Genomic DNA, 19,200 nt, shown 5'->3' with positions numbered 1-19,200 from the left:
GTGCTAGTGTAATTCTTCAAATAGCCAACTGTCAAATAATGTCTGGACTAAATTGTTTGGAAGAAGAGACTAACACATGGTTGTGTATAACCTTCTAAATCTTAAAGGGATAGTTCACCCAAAAAAATGAAAATTCTGTCATAATTTACTTGATCAATATTTTATTTCATTTTCTGCAAAAGAAAGAAGTGCTAACAAGCTTGGAGCGATATAAGAGTGAGTAAATGATGACCTTAATTTTCATTTTTTTTTAAGTGAAATTTAAACACCTTATCCCTTTAGCTTTAAAGTTATGTCTGTGTGTTAAGTCTATACCAGAAGACAAGCAATAGATACATTAGGACACGTTAATTATTTTTCTTTAAACTGTCCCTTCGTTATTCTGGTTTTAGTACTGATGTGCATGAATGTCACACTCTCATTGGAGGCTATAGAATTTCTGCAGGCTACTTTAATGTAAACATAAATAGTGATCTTTGGTGATACATGAAAGTCTTTAAGCATACAATATATGTATTACATACAGTACTTCCAAATTATCACCAATAATTCAAGGACATTTTCATGTTACATTTCTATTGTATTACTACTGTGATAAAGGACATAGGCTACCTAACATGCACTAACAACATGATTTGTTATTGGACTATTGACAGTCTTGGGTCAAAGCATTGAGGAAATCATTTCCTCTCTATCTATAGGTTATGACAGCTTTGTGTTAGACATAAGAAGACTTTTTTAAGATTTAATTAAGCCGCGTGCCCACTTTTATTTTATAATTGCCAGTTTAATGCGCGCGCTGATCCCAAAAGGAATGCGCGAGCTCAGCGAAAAGCTAGACCGAGGGGAAAAAACAGCTGTAACTGAAATAGGTTTCAGATTGAACTGATTAAATATTAATATAGGTCGCTATGTGGAACAGAGCGTTAACGTGATCTAAATTGCCTCCGTGTCACTGAAACATAACGTTTGACAACTTTAGTGCAAGACAGGTAGAAAAAAAAAAAAAAGTTTGAGCTAATCATCGTGCTCTTGATCTGTTATTTACAATAGTGTACAACTTATCAATATTTTCACGAATTTCAGGAGTCGGTCATTGCCTACAGCTTATAAAGTCCTTAATAGCCTATGTGATTCTTATAGCTAGAATACTTCACCGTACTGTATTGACGCAACACCCCTACGCCACACATTGGTTCAATCCACATGCGGTATTGAAGAAGCCCTGACTAAAGTATAGTGTGTTTAGATGAAGACGGTTTCGGGTGGGCAGAACAGTAGCTTTCGACAATATTAAGCTAATCAATCCTGCACTTTTGCGGCATCTTCGTATTGCTGTTGTGATTAAGGGTGAGTATTAAGTGCTTTAGTAGACGTTTGCTGTGTGCAAAGTGTAAAAAACGTTATGTTAAGTGTGCTGCATTGGCGACATTTATCGAGATACAAGCGGAGTGTAATGTTTTTCAAATCTATTTCTAAAAAAAGTGACATGAGGCGGTCGCTGCAAAATGTTAGCCTTTTTATTGTTGTCCTGTCCTAAATGTAGAGCACTGAGAAAAAAAAATTGGTTGTCCTTGAAATGAAGTGTAGACACAGCGTTTTTAATGCAGCACCTTTGAAGCCTTTGGGATTTAAATGTCATGATTAAAAGGCAGATAACAGAGAAAGAAGGCGAGTTTCTGTACCCAGTGGATGAGGAACATTTGATTGAGCCCGTGTCGTGAAGTGACCACACATTATTTAACGTTGCTTAATGATCGCTCTCGCTTGAATCTCTGAAATTTGTTGAACTTGACAGCTTTAAAGTAGGTTGTTGAAGTGAGACGCTTTCAGGCGATTTTGCTGATGCGAATTGCGCGCATTTTCTTAGAAAACAGCGATTGATGTTTCACCCCGCGAAACCCTCATTTGAGTGACAAGTGCTCAAATAAGAGAGTTTGCACTCCTGCTGGGTCATTGATCTACTTAAACCTCCGCGTTCGTGCGCAATATAAGTGTAATTTCTCTGCTACAAAAATACATAAAATAATGACAAGTGAGATGTCATGCTTTCTTTCATTAGAACAATATTTGGGAATTTAATATTATTACTGTAGTGTGTATTAATTGTGCATTTTTATCATAGTTCACTTGATAGTTCACAAAAAAAAAACTGTCCTATAACACAGTAGCTATAATTATGTTCAGTGGCTCACATAGGCTAATTGCCGTCATTAAGTAGTCTACTGTTGGTTTATCTAGACAGCAGACCAATTGTATGAGGCATTTGCATAATTTTATAGTAAAAAAATATCACTAGTTGATTTTTTTTTTTCACTAGGTTTTATTGTATCGTGTCTTTATTAGGTGTAGGTTATTGCAACACTTTGTATTTGTACAGCTTCCCAAATTTCCATTACTTGATCTCTTCATCTGGTCTCATGTGATACTAACTTTAATATTTTAAAGTCAACATAAAACAGAAGTTGCAATAGTCTTTCTTCCATTTTGTGATGTATATCCAAGTGAAACTGCTTATCAAACAATAAAAAAATGTAGGACAGGACTTTATTTTGTCTGTCGAGAATTGATTGGTTCATTGCTATGATCTCATGTGAGTGACAGATTGTCCCGCCCTCGCGCCGGTAAACACGTCATCAGAGAAGAGATGTTGTTGCAGGGAGGGGAAGATATTATAATTATTAATTAATGACTTTAAGTCGCTTGTGGTTTAGCTGGTCTTCCAGGCTGACCAGCTCAAAAATGTCCTCAAAACTGCTCTAATAACAGCAAACTAAAACCATCAGCTAAAACCATCAAACCAGCATGTTTAAGCACACTTTTCAGCAGGGTCTGAATAAGAGTTTCTGTTAATGTTATCAATGTGAATTTAATGTTCATTAGCAGTTGCTGGTCAGGGTTTAATAAAGGACATTGGCAATTCAGTGAACTTGATTTATTGTAAATGCCTCATTCATTCATTTATTCATTCATTCATTCATTTATGATAATATCCAGTGTAACATGAAGTAAAAATTCATAAGTAAAATTTAATTGTAAAAAAAATTAGTCATGTAATTCATGTGGTAACGCCTAAATTCATGGTCAAGTCAGATATATTATTTAATATGACTTTTATTCAAAGTAGCATACACTACACTGATTGCAGAGACAACCCCCTGCAGCAGCCTGTGGTTATGTGCTGTACTCGAGAGCACGATATTGACAGTGCAGGATTGCGATCTCAGTAACTGTTCAGTTCTTGCGTCACCTTAATTGGAAATGAACCTGGTGGGCTCTTAACCATTTATCTGGAGCCACTCTGGGAACCGGTTCTTTCTGATCAGGTCGAGAAGCTAAATGTTGAAAAAAAAAGTTCAAAACATTTAAGGAGTAAGTTTATGCAGGTTAATTGCTTGAGCTTATATAATTCTGAGGACATTGTTAAATATTGAGCTAGAATAATAGCAGTGAGCAATCCATTAAAGATTCCCAAGAGCACAGCATATGTGAAAAACAGGATTTCAAAGTATATTTGGTACACATTCTCTTTTCTCGTCCTTACATCTTTTTCTGTTATTTAAAGGGATAGTTCACTCAAGTATGAACATTTTGTCATCATCTTTTGTGTATTACAGAAGACATAAAGTCATACAGGTTCGGAACAACATGATGGTGAGTAAATGATGACAAGTTTCATTTTTGAGTAAACTATCCCTTCAGTCTCTTACGGTCTATTTCTGTCTCTGTCATGTGGCGTGCTAAGTAAACAAACTCAAACACAACAGAATGCTTTTTATCCTCAGAATCTTGTATAGTTAAAAAAAAAAAAAAAAAAAGCTAGAAATAAACTCATATTTCATCACACTGTTGTGGGAATGGCAATAAATGACAGGTGCCTTTATCTCTGAGTGCCCTGGTTGATTTGCTGAGGGGTAACTGTCAGGGATGATTAGTTGAACACCACCAAGACAATATGCTGAGGGCTTTTCTTGCCACTGATTATGTGTTTAGGTGCATGTGTGTCCAATTTCATGGCTCTGGGCATAGGCTAATAAAAGAGATGGAGGTGAACAACAGCAGGGAAAGATTTAAAGATGACGTGAAGAGATGCAGAGAGAGAAGGAAGATGAAAGTAGAGGAAATGATGGGTAAAAGGAGGAATATTATCAAAAATATGGGTTGACTATTTTTGTCCAGTCACTAAGACAGAGGTTTTGATGTATATCTTAGATCTTATCCATAAATGTCATTTTCTCTTTAAAATGACTTTGTCATACCAACGGAGTAAACAAAGCTCAGCAGCACTGAGAGAAAATGAGCGGGAATCTGTAATCAGTGTTCCTCTGTGCTTGTGTGTGGTAATGAGCCTGTCGAGTGTGGACATTGTGTTTCCTCTCTGTTCCTCCTGACAGGACCGACTCCAGACTTGCTGATGATGAGCATGCTGGGTAATGAGATGCACTATGGGCAATCAGAGGTGCGTTAATCAAGACGAAATGTCTGTTGACACCTCAGTGCCCTTCTGTCACAAATCCCATTTATTTTCTATTTTCATTCTTTGTTTGAAATGAATTAAACTAACACAAAAATCACACTTGTATTCCTTTGTCTGAAAAGAGACAGTGGGCAGACACACACAGCTATCAACATGGCAGAAAACTCAGGCCTCTCATTGTTGTCATTACTGATATGACAGCTTGTAATATTCCCTACACTGTTGTGCTGCTGACAGGTATTTGATGTTTTGATGATTTTACCACAGAGATCTCTTGACAAGCATGCTGGCCTTTGTACCCCTATTTGGGTTTTGAAGGCCAACAGAGGTTCAATTTCAACACCCATAAACCAGGAACTAATTAAAATCAAAGCCTTTTAGCTCTATAATATTGTCTGCTCCTTTGACAGCCTCTACAGCTACTTTTCAGTATAGATGGCTGTGTTTTTGGAATAAATATGCTTCTTCCTGGGGGATGGATCTTTAGCAGCTGACATTATTGTAGAAAGGTCAATTTGAAGACAGGCAGTCAATCGAAGTCTCATGTGTAATTTCAGTTACTACAAATAATTGAAGCAAACACAAGCATTTAGAACAAATTACATCTAACCCAATGGAGGATCTGAAACCTCAAGGACTCCATGGACCAAATTACAGAAGCTAGAAGAATAAATAATAAATGAGCCAATTTTATATTAAGCAGAGGCAAAATAATGATGAATGAGCCTTAAATAATTTTCCTGTCTGAGAATGAAGTTACATTTTTTTTATTTTTGAAAAATCAACAAGTGGCTAAGAAAGGTTTCTACAGAGGTGTTGAAAGGTTTCTACAGAGGACTTGAGCAGCTAAAATAAGAATATGTCATTAAAACGTATGTTAGCAAAAAGGCAGAAAATCCACACAGTGGAATGGAATAATTACCTAGGAAATCATCAGCCCAAATGTTTTGTATCATTCGTTCTTTTTGTTTTATCAAATTAATACAGCACGGTGGAACATCACAACACATGAATTTACACTTATAGAGGGGACATTCATGGAATTAGGAAGTGAGGCAAAGCTTATAGTTTGCACTGTTCGTGGCCAGAATCAGACCCTTCACAGCATGCACATCCTCCGCTATGATGTGTTTACAGTGTCCTGGCACAAACACATGAGATATATATAGAAAAAAAAAAGAAACCCATTCCATAGCCTAGGGCTGTTTTCTATTTTAGGTGGTAGCTGAATAAGACGATTTTGTGCAATGAGCTATAAAATTCATTTATGCCTTTTTTTCTTTGTGTTATAGGATGAAGGATGGAGGATGGCTTATCTCATCTTCAGATGTGTGTCCTGTGAACCTTTAAATTGCTGAAGGCTATAAAGTCACGATTATCAATATGTGCAATCATAATGTCATCTATATTCAGTATGGCAGCACTTTAAAACACCCACCTTTTCAGTGACCGGCATACAGAACTGTGAGCTAAAGAACAATAAGCTCACAAATTGTAGTGCCAAGAACACATGACGCCCACTCAGAAAACAAACTCTTGCAAATATTTTCAAATGAATTAACTTGAAAACATCCAACAAGAAAATCATGCCTGACCTAAAAAAAAGTAAAAAGCATCCATTCGCTCTTACAGTGACTTCATTTATTTCCACCTTGCCTTTTAATTAGAGCCAGATATCTATTTGCCCCGTCACATGCTGCCATGACTCAACCCAATGTTACAGTTCTCTCTGCTAATATCTCTGGAGGATCCGAATTGGGTAATCTGTACCGCCCATTTTCTGTGTTCAGTGTTCTCACGCTCACTTTACTGGCCATGCTAGTGGTGGCCACCTTTGTATGGAATCTTCTGGTTTTGGTGACCATCCTGAGAGTGCGCACCTTCCATCGTGTTCCCCACAATCTGGTTGCCTCCATGGCCATCTCGGATGTGATGGTTGCAGGACTGGTTATGCCCCTAAGTCTGGTTAGGGAGCTTTACGGTCGTCGGTGGATTCTGGGTCGGGCCCTGTGTCAGGTCTGGATCTCCTGCGACGTACTCTGTTGCACAGCCAGTATCTGGAATGTGACGGCCATTGCCCTAGATCGTTATTGGTCCATAACACGCCACCTGGAGTACACGTTAAAAACACGCAAACGAATATCCAATGTGATGATCTGCCTCACATGGCTACTCTCCTCTGTTATTTCGCTTTCTCCACTTTTTGGTTGGGGTGAGACTTACTCAGAAGACAGCCTGACTTGTCAAGTAAGCCAGGAGCCCTCCTACACAGTCTTCTCCACTTTTGGAGCCTTTTACCTGCCCCTCTGCGTGGTGCTCTTTGTCTATTGGAAGATCTACAAGGCTGCCAAGTTTCGCATTGGCTCTCGCAAGACCAACACCATCACACCCATGGCTGAGGTCATAGAGGTAAAAAAAGATTATATAAGATTATGTATGCACAGTGGCAAGAATAAATTTGTGATCTCTTTGAAATGTTGATGATCTCTACCTGGATTTCTGCATTGATTACTCATAAAATGTGGTCTGATCTTTAATTCACAATTATAGATAAACACAATCTGACTAAACTAATAACACAAATAACTAATTGTTCACATTTTATTGAATACATTGAGCAGTCATCCACAATGCAGGGTGGAGAAAGTAAATGAAATATTGAATTTTATAACTTGTAGATCCTCCATTAGCAGCTTCCCACAAATCTGTTTCAGTTGAGAAATTCTAGGTCGTCTTGATAGCACAGCCCTTTTCAGGTTATGTCACATGCAACTTCTGAATTGGCTTAAGGTCAGGAAAATATGCCTTTTTTTTCAACCATTCTTTAGTTGGTATAATTTGTGTGATTTGGATCATTGTCTTGTTGCATCACCCAACATCTCTAAAGCTTGAAGTCATTCGCTTCTGTCCCAACATTCTACCATAAAATGTCTTGATAGACTTTGCAGTCATTAATGTAACAATGAATTCTAAAGCGTCTAGGCACTGAGGCAGGAAAGCAGCTTTAAACCATGATTATTATTTTATTTATTTATTTATTTTTGTCTAATCTGTTCAACTTTTGTCTTAACTGTTCACAGAACATTTTCCCAGAAGTGTGCCTTTATTGTGTGCAACCCACACTTTAAATCTCATCTCCTTAATTGAATCTAATTAGCCTTGGTATTCATAACAGAGTTTCACTCACTTTTCCCAGCCTGCCCTGTCAATGATCACTTAATGTCTTCAATAAGTTTAGTCAGATTATCTTTGTCTTTAATTTTGACTTAGATGAAGATCAGACCACGTTTTATAAATAATCTATAAAAATCAAACTCGTTTTTGGTGTTGTACTGTATATACTACCATTTACAAATCCTCTCCTGTGGCCTCGTTGGATAGTAAAGTGTACATGCATCTCACTTGAGGTACTAAGTCAGGTTTGCCTACTGTTTTATAAATTCTGTGAATTAGGACGTTATTCCTTTTATATACTATTTCTTTCACCTACTATAGAGGTGAAAGTATACTTATTCAGATGCAGCTAGTCACTTCCTGAAGGAACTAATTGATTGAAAAAATAATTCAATGAGCCACTCATAAAGGCAGACACTTGTATCATTCACAAATGAATTGCCATTTTTGAATGAATAGGTTGAATGATTCAATAAAGCCTCTCATTTATAAAGACAGCCACCAAGTAGCAGAACAGTCTAACCTGCAAAAAGTGTTAGCTACTAAAAATCCCCACCACTAATGCACAGACAGTCTGTCATTAGTTAATTATTTTTTATTTGTTCATACAGACAGTATTTGAGTTGCAAGTTTTCACATGCACAGGACAATTTGAGAGTCACACATTAATAATAAATATGATTGTCAAACCCGAAACCCCCACTGCTATGAAAGTTAGTGGGGTGCAAGAGGAAACGAAAATGAAGAAGGACAAAAGACGGAGAGAATAGAAATGTTTGGGTACCATTGCAGAGATGATCAAACCTAGCAAAGGTATTTTCTCAGAAGGTACTCTCAACCCACAGGAGCTGACACCTAGCCACACATTGACACACAGTTCCCTCCCAACACACGTGTGCTCAGAGTGAGAGAAAAGGGTATAATTAGAAGCAGCTTCTCACTATGCGTTTGGAGTCCATTATTCTCACTAATGTACACTGATCCAAGAATCAATTAATTGCCCGGTTGCCTCCTTTATCTGTCGAAACGCACAAACACACATACACAGTAATTGTTTTGTTCTGCCACAGTACTCCGCTCACTCACCTACAGCTTTTTAAACAAAAAGCTACTAAAGCAAATTTAAATATTCATTTTAAACATTCAAGATGCAAAACACAAGCCAAACAATGTTTATATACTGTAAGTGTTCTGTACTGTTGTAGTGTAGGATTTTATGTCAAAGCAAATTTACCAGGGTAAAAATATGTTTTATACAACAGTTAGTTTCCGGTCCTCTAATTTGATTGGATAAGCTGCAGTTCCAAAGTGCCAATAGTTCATATAACAGTACAGGGATGTTTAACAGTTTATATTGCAGCATTCCAGATTAGAGTATGTGAGCAGTACGGAAGTGGAGTGGTGTGGTTTTAACCTGCTGTCACTCTGTGTTGCTTGGCAACACATAAATCTTAATGCAGACTTCTTCGTTGATAACTCTGTCATAGGGAACTTTGTGAGCAAATACAGGAAATATAAATATATTCTCTTGATTTAGAAAATTCACACCTCTGCTTTCAAAGGGAAATGATGCGAGATTGGTGACACAACGTTGTGTTGCAGAAGCTACCTCAGTCTCACAAAGCTGGGAAAAAGACACTTCATATTTTCCAACATTAATGCATGTACTGTATGTGGAATAGTCTCAGATAGTTTAGTCCAGTAATTGCTTTATGTAAAAGATCAGGGGCGTTTCCTCCGGGGAGGCAAGGGAGGCAGTGCCTCCTCAAAAAATTAGGATGAGAAAATCCATATTACAAAAATAAAACAGCGCAAATATTACAGAATGTGACAATAAAAAGTGACTCGTTTTTCTAAAGGAACACTGTCCAACAGCGACACCCGCAGGTAAAGTTACAGCGCGAGTCCATGTCTCTCCTGCCTCCCTTCCCCATCATAGAAAATCAGTAGACCCCCTATAGTGTGCGGTGGGTTTTGTGGGGGGTAATAGAGAATGAATGGGGGAAAGTCACGTGAGAGGAGGCAGTGCCTCCATCGCGCTATGATTGGATATGATCGGTTATGATTGGTTTGTGCGATAAATCCCGCCTCTTGTTTACATGCGCATTCCGCGTGTCAGTCTGAATGAACAAAATGATGGCGTCAATGGGAAGACTAATTAAAAAGTAAACGGCTCACCCACTAAGATATCACCGCTTTGTCACGTCAAATTCAAATGTCAAAAGACCTGAAAACACGATGACTGCGGGGGTTTTAGTGAGCAATCAGCTTGGTGAAATTAAAGATACATCTTCGTGTCTGTGACAGAGTGTTTACCGAGCAAGACTGATGATCTGAAATAAGTTGACTATTAAAAAGAACAGCTGAAAATCAATACACAAATAAAATATATTGTTTAACCCTCTATGGTACGTTGTTGCCTCCAGGCATCAGTCTATTTTAGTTTGTTTTTAATAAAATTAGACTTTTAAATGAACTTTTAAAAAATAAATAAGTTAAAAATGAATGAAAATGTTTATTGATATTGTTATAATGTCTAATTTTAAGCAGGAAAAAACACCACAAATAGTTTTTTCCTCATTAATATCATATTGCGTACCATAGAGGGTTAAATTGTTACTGCTTTTAGTTATTATTTTGGAATAAATGTAAAAATGCTTAAAACACTAACTTGATGAGAATGACTTAGTTTTAATAAATAGAACATTCATTACATTGTTAATGTAAAAATACAAAATAGAATTGTATTTGGTTTCTTTTTTTCTTAAAGTAATGTAATGTTCATTTAACGAGGAAAATGTGACAAGTAACGGACATGAATTTACATTTGATTTATAAAAAATAAATAAACTGCGAGGTCATTGTTTGCCTCCTCATTTCAGAACACCACTGCACGCCACTGTAAAAGATATAAGCCCGTTTTCACAGAGCTTTTATAAATGTGCCTTAGAAAAAAACATTACTGTGTGCATCTTGAGACAAAATGAGACATTGAGACAAGTTGCTTTCAGTTAAGACAGCTCAAACATGCATTTTAGTCTTGGACTAGCTTAAGCCTTGTCTGTGAAACCAGGGATATTCTGAGTTATAGAATTTAAATATTTTAATTTATGCTTTTCAAAATCTTCTGTAACCGGTTGAGTGAATGGATACCTGTTACGCAAGTATTGCTTAAAGATCAGTGTAGGAAAAATGGGATGTCTAGACAGAAATATGTACATAAAGAAATATGTACTGCCTTTCAAAGTTACACTGCTTCAAAGTTTTGAGTAAATGTTGAAAGATTTTATATGAATGTTACACTCCTTTTTCTCTGAATCTGTGCATATTTATCTAAACCCATGTGGCACAGGACAGATCAGAGACTCAATTTCACTCTCAAAATGTGTAGTTGCTCCCTTACGCCCACCAATGAAGTACCTAATAGTTGACTGATACCGATACATTTCATCTTTTTATTTGTTTACTGCCAGGTAAAGGAGGCCGAACGGCAGCCACAGATGGCCTTCACGGTTCGTCACGCAACTGTATCGTTCCAGACGGATGGTGAGACATGGCGAGAGCAAAAAGAGAGGAGAGCGGCTCTGATGGTGGGCATCCTGATTGGTGTATTTGTGCTCTGCTGGATTCCTTTTTTCCTTGCTGAGCTCATCATTCCACTGTGTTCGTGCGACATCCCACCTGTCTGGAAAAGTGTCTTTCTCTGGCTGGGTTACTCAAACTCCTTCTTCAACCCACTCATTTACACAGCCTTTAACAAGAACTACAACAACGCGTTTAGAAATCTTTTTTCCAGACAGCGATGAGGAACGGAAAGAACTATGAAGGAAATGAAAACCGTCTTCTCACTTCAGAATCACACAGAAGACAGAAGTGATATAAAAGCAAGGCCATGAATGCACTGACTCTAACCGCTGTTCCAGGAGGAAGAGAGGATTGCCAACTCACATCAAGAAATTGCAGGCCTACTGATGTCTCTAGTGATCACATCTTCACCTGCTGGTCATATATCTGTCAATATATGCTGGCTGCTGACGTCTTCATGGTTAGACAAGTTGTCCACTCTCTGTTAAATCAGCAGTGCTGAGATAATGCAAGTGTTCCCTTTAGCAAAACTGAATCACTGATTCAGACACTGAACTAACTGTCCGTATCCCTCACCATCGCTGTGAACTCTTGAAAAAGAAAACAATAACTGTTTTCACTGTTCTGAAGGGTGTGAAACATCAAAGCCATTTTTGGTCACAAGTAGGCATATGTACACTTTATGAAAATCTGGCCTAATTCACATCCTTTCACTCCTTCCAAAATGACTTGGCTAAGGAGCAATTTATATTTCCATCCCATTTCCTTTCATTAAAGTCAAGAAAAGAAAGTCGATGTGCAAAAGATGAACAAAGGCGAGACATGATTTCAGGTAGAGACATGGTGAAATTAAGTTACAGACTTGTGTAGATGAAAGAAAGACTATTGAACAAAATAGTGGTTATAAATGACCTAATAAATGCCTTCGTTTCCAAGCAGCACATCTCTGAACTTATGTACATTATCATGAATGGATTCAGCTTTCCTCTTTGTAAGCTACCAGTAGCAAAGTAAACTGGAATAGGGACATTACATGGAACGAAATGTAAACATGCCTGTAATTACTCTGTGATGGGAGCTATGCTACAATTAAATAAAATATATGGATTGATCATGCATTCAAGGTTATTAAAGATACAGAAAATTATCACTCTGATGGTTATCAGTAATTGATGCTAAAAACCATCTGATTTTGTATTGCCAGTAGTCTGTCCACACGTCCCGAGTTTTGTGATAGCTGTCCTCACTGAAATGGCTGCTTTAATTTGTAAAAAAACCTTGTTAATACTAAACTGAACAAGATGTTCTGTGACAGCTTTGTTATGCCTCTAGCAGATATCACATTGCGATTCTCTGCACATGCATTGGAAGCATTAAGTATGAGAGCACTGACCTCACCTCATCTCTTTGAAATACTTTCCATGTATCATGTCTGTCCATCAATTTGTCAGTTCATCCATTAATATTACACAGCTTCAGGGCAGCTCAAAATTTTACTTTCTTTGCTTGTGTGTCTATGAGAATGAAAGAATGGCTGTGGTGAGACTAGTACTCAGGCTTGCCAATGGTTATAAAACGGGGGCCATATACTGTGACATAAAAAAAGGAAATGCAAAGGCCAGTGAAATCATAAATGTGCTCTCTCTTGATGTGTTTAATTTCAACATGACAGGGGACACTCTTAAAATTCTGACACATTCACACTGTTCAAGTATCATACTGTACCTTCATAAATTTTGTGGTGTCAGTATTATTGATTACACAAACACAGCACGCGACCTGTGTAGATGACGGTTTGTCTTGCTCTTTCATATCAGTGTACGTATTTCTACATCCAGTTTGTCCTAAACAGACAATAAGAACTGTAAGAATAAAACAGTCTCTTCTTCTTTTTTTATTAACTCATTTTCTGTCAGTGTTTGACATTTTGAGTTTTTCCCTCAAATGCTAAAAGTAATACAGCAAGTGAAAGTTTCAGTAACTGCTGGGCTCACGTCTTGCGTTTAACACGCCGTACTAAAATGTGGAGCTCAAGTTAAAATAAGTTAAACTTTTTTAAAAAGTTAAGCTTTAAGAGACATTGTTAACGCCATCATTTTTAAAGTTGACATGAAATGGAAGTTGCAATAGTCTTTTCTTCCCTATTATGAAATGGCTTCTCAAATGAGAAAAAATGTACGATGGAACTTGATTTTGTCCGTCGTGAATTGATTAGATTGTTGTGGTTTGTTAATGGTCGATCTCATGTGAGTGACAGGTTGTCCACCCTTGCGCTAGTAAACAAGTCATCAGAGAAGAGATGTCGTAAAGATTACGAGGGCACATTAATTAAAAAAAATAATGTGCACAGACAAACCATTTATAGTAAATACTGCAATATTGCATTAACAAAAAAACAAAAAAAAAACAAGCAGTCAATTTTGATTTCATGGGGACTTTAAACACGCAAATGTAATTGCTTCATTGCCGTGGCAGTCAGCCCTGTTTTACTGTATGCCAAGCCATTTAAAAAGAACGCAGTGTGAAAAGCCCAACTGAAGAAAATATTAAATATCAGAATGCACCACATTTAAACGTGTAGCAGTGCTAGATGGTTCATCACATTAAACCTACTGTGAAGATATCTAAAACAATGCTTCTGTGGAGTTGCCTTGATTAAAATTCTTTCCTGACAATGTATTGAATTCCATCTTAACACAAGCTAGCTGGAATGTTGTTTCAGCATATCTACTGTGATGAAAGCTGTGCAGTTCAACAAGATCATAAGCATGTGGTGCATAGTGTAGTTTATACTTTAACATTGTGTTGTGTATGTAATTTAAAACTACAATGTCAAGGCTAGATGCCTTCAGAAGGAATGCATACACTGTAAGAAAAAAAATAGACAGTAGATTTAGATTTAAATAAAATAGACAGTAGACAGGAGTTCCTTCAAACCGTAAACACAACACAATCCAGTGCATAATTCCAAATACATGAAAAATCAGTACAGAAAGGTCCTTCATATTAACACAGTACATTGTTTTTTACAGACTTTTCTATGGAAACGTTAAAGTCTTGGTCTTAATCCAACCAGCTAAATATATTATTTTCTTCAACAGGAAAGAAAGTATACGGAACATAACATTTGTTTGCTTTTAAATTGGTACCAATGTGTTGTGTTTAGGAAGATGAAAGAGAAATAAAATTGTGCCTTGTGTAATGTGGTTTGCAGGCACATCACATAATGTTATTGTCTGTACACTGGTGCAATGAAGAAATGTGTTGTAAATAGGCATGCAATTCACAGTGGAATGCACTGGAGGAAAAGGTGCTTTCATGGTAAATTTGTTCAGTAATCCGCACTATGCTCTTTAGAGACATTCGCTGAGAAAGAGAAACATGTTTACTTTTCATTGTTTTACAGTTTAAAGGAAGAGAGGTGAGTAAAAGACAAGGAGTTCACATTATCACAAAGGCTTAATTACATTTAAAATGCTTTTTAGAGACGCTTTTAAATACTTATTTAGAAAAATATATTAGAAACACAGTTGCTTAAAAGATAAAATCTCTAAACTGTGTAAATTTGATGTTAGGATATCTGATGCTCCTTTCACTGTTAACTTTGTACTAAAATGTGTACATAAGACAGATCTCTCCTCTGCTTCCTCAAGGTGAAACCAATCATTCAACTCAACAACTTTTATGTTTTACAAAGGACACAGCCATATAAAAAGTCTAAAAAATAGAAAATGTCACATGCTTGTCATTTAGCCAACAAATCAGCCATTGACTGTGTCCTCATGTCCAACTGCAAGTACATTCAAAAATACATAATGAAAACAAAACAAAAGGGTAAAGTTATATGTATTACTTTTGCCAGTTTTACTATTAGCAATATAGTAATAAAACAATTTGCATATTCACATCAGCAAAACTTAAGTCTTTACCTAGCATGAGATTCACAGGAGACCAGATACACAAAAGCAGCAGGTTATAGTGGAGTGGGGAAGACAAATAACGCTTGACAGCAAATTAAGTTCATCGGAGGACACAATAGTGTCATTGTCCCACAGTGTGTCATAAAAGGAGACAGTCGAAAAGTATCAACATCTGACTTGAGTGATCCAACCCAGCATGCTCTCATGAGGAAAGTCACTTTACTTTTATCCATGTTTATCCAGCCTGGTCTCATTGTTAATACGTAGGTATTAATACGTAACTTTCAAAGACACAAAACGTACATTTTTGTACGTTTAGAAAGGTGCTAAAACGTACAATATTGACGTAATTATGGCACTAAAACGTAAAAATACTTACGTTTTTACAGCGAAAAAACGTAAAATATTTACAGGTGCTGGTCATATAATTAGAATATCATCAAAAAGTTGATTTATTTCACTAATTCCATTCAAAAAGTGAAACTTGTATATTATATTCACTCATTACACACAGGCTGATATATTTCAAATGTTTATTTCTTTTAATTTTGATGATTATAACTGACAACTAAGGAAAATCCCAAATTCAGTATCTCAGAAAATTAGAATATTGTGAAAAGGTTCAATATTGAAGACACCTGGTGCCACACTCTAATCAGCTAATTAAATCAAAACACCTGCAAAGGCCTTTAAATGGTCTCTCAGTCTAGTTCTGTAGGCTACACAATCATGGGGAAGACTGTTGACTTGACAGTTGTCCAAAAGACGACCATTGACACCTTGCACAAGGAGGGCAAGACACAAAAGGTCATTGCAAAAGAGGCTGGCTGTTCACAGAGCTCTGTGTCCAAGCACATTAATAGAGAGGTGAAGGGAAGGAAAAGATGTGGTAGAAAAAAGTGTATAAGCAATAGGGATAACTGCACCCTGGAGAGGATTGTGAAACAAAACCCATTCAAAAATGTGGGGGAGATTCACAAAGAGTGGACTGCAGCTGGAGTCAGTGCTTCAAGAACCACTACGTACAGACGTATGCAAGACATGTGTTTCAGCTGTCGCATTCCTTGTGTCAAGCCACTCTTGAACAACAGACAGCGTCAGAAGCGTCTCGCCTGGGCTAAAGACAAAAAGGACCGGACTGCTGCTGAGTGGTCCAAAGTTATGTTCTCTGATGAAAGTAAATTTTGCATTTCCTTTGGTGTAATGTGTGTAATGAATGAATATAATATACAAGTTATACTTTTTGAATGGAATTAGTGAAATAAATCAACTTTTTGATGATATTCTAATTATATGACCAGCACCTGTACGTATCTTTCATGTCATAAAGATATATGTATAATTTCCATTTTATCGTTTTGTAGATAAATGTAAGATCCCTAAACCCCATCCCGAACCTAAACCTACCCATTTTATACAGAATGTTAAAAGAATAAAAAATAAAGAACAGAAATGTGTAGGAAAATGACAATTTTAGTAAAAATATAACATTAAAACGATATTTTGAGCCACTAATCCTACACCTACCCCTAAACCTACCCATAACCATTTCTTTAAACTACCTACTGTTATAAATAAAAGAATGACAGACAAACAAGCGTAATCACAATAATTTATTTTTTGAGAAAATGTCAAAAGTGGTACCAAAAGTAGTTCAAATGACGATGAGTTCCAGTCAAAGTCCTCTCTGGCGGTAATAGGTTTTTATAGGGTACAGAGCAGAATTTAACTTATTAATCCATGAAAATATGATAAATTCGGCTTCTCTCCGTGAAGGCGCGCACTCATTTCAAATGTCAGTCCACTGAAACACGGCATGTCGCAATCTGTGACGAAGCAGGTGAGAACCAATGAGCGTTCGATATCAGTGCCGTAAACCATGTCGTAACGCTTCTCGAGGGTGGCGCTACTTTCAAATTTGACTCGTAACGAGCGCGAGCTTTGACTTTGACGGTAGCTTTTGCTGAGAATGAAGATGAAGATTGATGGATAAAGGGCTGAATTTGGATCTGTTCCTTACAAACATATGGATTCTAAAGATTTGGAGTACAGTGAACAAATAAAATGGATGTGATTTGTGAATTTATGTTGTGCTTTGGTGTATCTTATGGTTGTATTGTCAGTCGCTGCATAGGAGAAAACGCCTTCTGTGTCTCACAGCAAACAAACTAAATATTACAAAATGGTTAAACAATTACAGAAATTTTATTCGTAAGGTTTTAAATTGTAGTCTTGTTTAACATTATGCAATCCTCCGAAACGAGCAGCACAAGTCACGAACAGAAATGTTATTTCATATTAAGTAGATGAGTAAACTGCTTTCAATAAATTCGACTAAAAACATCGTTAAATCATTAAAGCCACGATTTTAATATTAATACATGGGAATATACATTCACACTTTACGTTACATGATTTACGTTTTTTTTGCTGTTAATACGTAAGTATTTTTACGTTTTAGTGCTATAAATACGTCAATGTTGTACGTTTTTGTGTGTATGAAAACGTAAGTAAATGTACGTGTGGTAGAACCACAATTTACGTAAAAATACACACGTTTTCTCATGAGATCACGTTGGTTTATCCTCTGTTTACGTTGTAGAAACAGTGCAGTGATTCCAGATTCTACGTCAGAATGCTGACTATTGGCCGGCTCCTGCATCAACATCACACGCATACGTCATGCTGCTCATGTGAACAGTGTCTGCCAATAATGAGCTGGTGTTCTGACGTAGAACCCAGAAGCACTGCACTGTGTCTACAACGTAAACAGCGTAGGAGAATGACAGGGAAGAGAAGAAACTGTTGAATAAACTCATTATTTTTGTTTTGTTTATGCGCACAAAAAGTATTCTCGTTTGAACTTTAAGTTTGAACCACTGTCACGTGGACTATTTTAACTATATCTTTTCTACCTTTCTGGGCCTTGAAAGTGGTACATAATTGGAGGGGTCAGAGAGTTCTTGGATTTCATCAAAAATATCTTCATTTGTATTCCAAAGATGAATGAAGGTCTTACAGGTTTGGAAAGACACGAGGGTGAGTAATTAATGACAGAATTTTCATTTTTGGGTGAACTAACCCTTTAAGTGCCTGATTTGTCGACCAGCCTAAGAGGCTGATATGGGTTTATTTAAACATATTGCTTTTTGAAGTTTCTTCCATGTTTTTTGTTATTCAAATGTGATAATATTCAAAGATGGAAGGGATTACCCTGTCCGGGCACAAAATACAGGTGTAAATAGGGTCATGGAACTGGTGCTGTGCCATGGAATCAGGAAAAATGAGGCATTAAAATGAGTTAGCTTGCATTGCATAGCTCAAAACAAAATATCATGCTCTGGAACTGAAGAGTCAGAAGCTAAAGTCAGAGTCATCACTGCATCACTGCAATATTTTATGGTGAAGCATGGCGGTCATAAAAGAGACAAAGAGACAAAGTCAGCATAGAGTTCTTGAACAATCTCACTTCATGGCTGGTCATCAAGGGGGTTTGAAATACTCTAGATATGGTTATTAATATTAACAAATTAATAATAATTTTCACATTCATAACACATTATAAACATACCTGCTTTTTAAAGCTTTGAAAACTCAAAGGAGTAGTAATTCACATCGGAATTTTGAATCAGTTAAAGTAAGCTGCTTGAATAAAACTTTGTGCCTCAGCCCCAGTGACTCAACTTCCTGCTGAGTTAATGGCTTCCAAGAAAATCCAACAGGTTTCATTTTATTGGCAGTAGTAGTGACCAGTGAGCTAATTTTTGATGCTGATGAGCTATTGTTCTAAATGCCTGGCGTTAACGTAAAGGCACATGATGACTGTGTAACCAAGCATTTTTCTAGGGTTTGCCTAAATGTAAATGATTAATAAACAAAGAGAAGACAAAAAAAGTGTTTAATGAATGTAAATCTTTTTTGCTCTCTTGAGGTGACAAGTGCCCCCTGCAGGCAAAAACATATTTCTGTAGAAAGCCCTGAAGAAATAAACACATCACACTCATTGACAGGGCAAAGACACTGCAGGAATTGCATCCTAATCGG

General features: G+C 36.9%; 1 protein-coding gene across 1 annotated transcript; it reads left to right on the top strand.

Annotated features, from left to right (window-relative positions):
- The first annotated feature begins 731 nt into the window (after nt 1-731).
- Nucleotides 732-12,347, top strand: htr5ab (5-hydroxytryptamine (serotonin) receptor 5A, genome duplicate b). The gene is made up of 3 exons (XM_051901600.1): nt 732-1,350; nt 5,770-6,886; nt 11,125-12,347. The coding sequence occupies exons 2-3, from the start codon at nt 6,179-6,181 to the stop codon at nt 11,455-11,457; spliced, it is 1,041 nt and encodes a 346-aa protein (XP_051757560.1). The 5' UTR covers nt 732-1,350; nt 5,770-6,178; the 3' UTR covers nt 11,458-12,347.
- The last annotated feature ends 6,853 nt before the right edge of the window (nt 12,348-19,200 follow it).

The sequence above is a fragment of the Ctenopharyngodon idella genome, chromosome 7, assembly GCF_019924925.1.
Source record: "Ctenopharyngodon idella isolate HZGC_01 chromosome 7, HZGC01, whole genome shotgun sequence".
NCBI lineage: Eukaryota > Metazoa > Chordata > Actinopteri > Cypriniformes > Xenocyprididae > Ctenopharyngodon > Ctenopharyngodon idella.
Note: the sequence above shows the minus strand (reverse complement) of the source record. Positions and strands in the feature narration are given on the sequence as shown.

What these genes read in the sequence shown, in the direction of transcription:
- htr5ab (XM_051901600.1), top strand. Translation starts at nt 6,179, where the DNA reads ATGACTCAACCCAATGTTACAGTTCTCTCTGCTAATATCTCTGGAGGA. An exon ending in CCATGGCTGAGGTCATAGAG is followed by an intron (nt 6,887 to 11,124) that starts GTAAAAAAAGAT and finishes GTTTACTGCCAG; the next exon opens with GTAAAGGAGGCCGAACGGCA.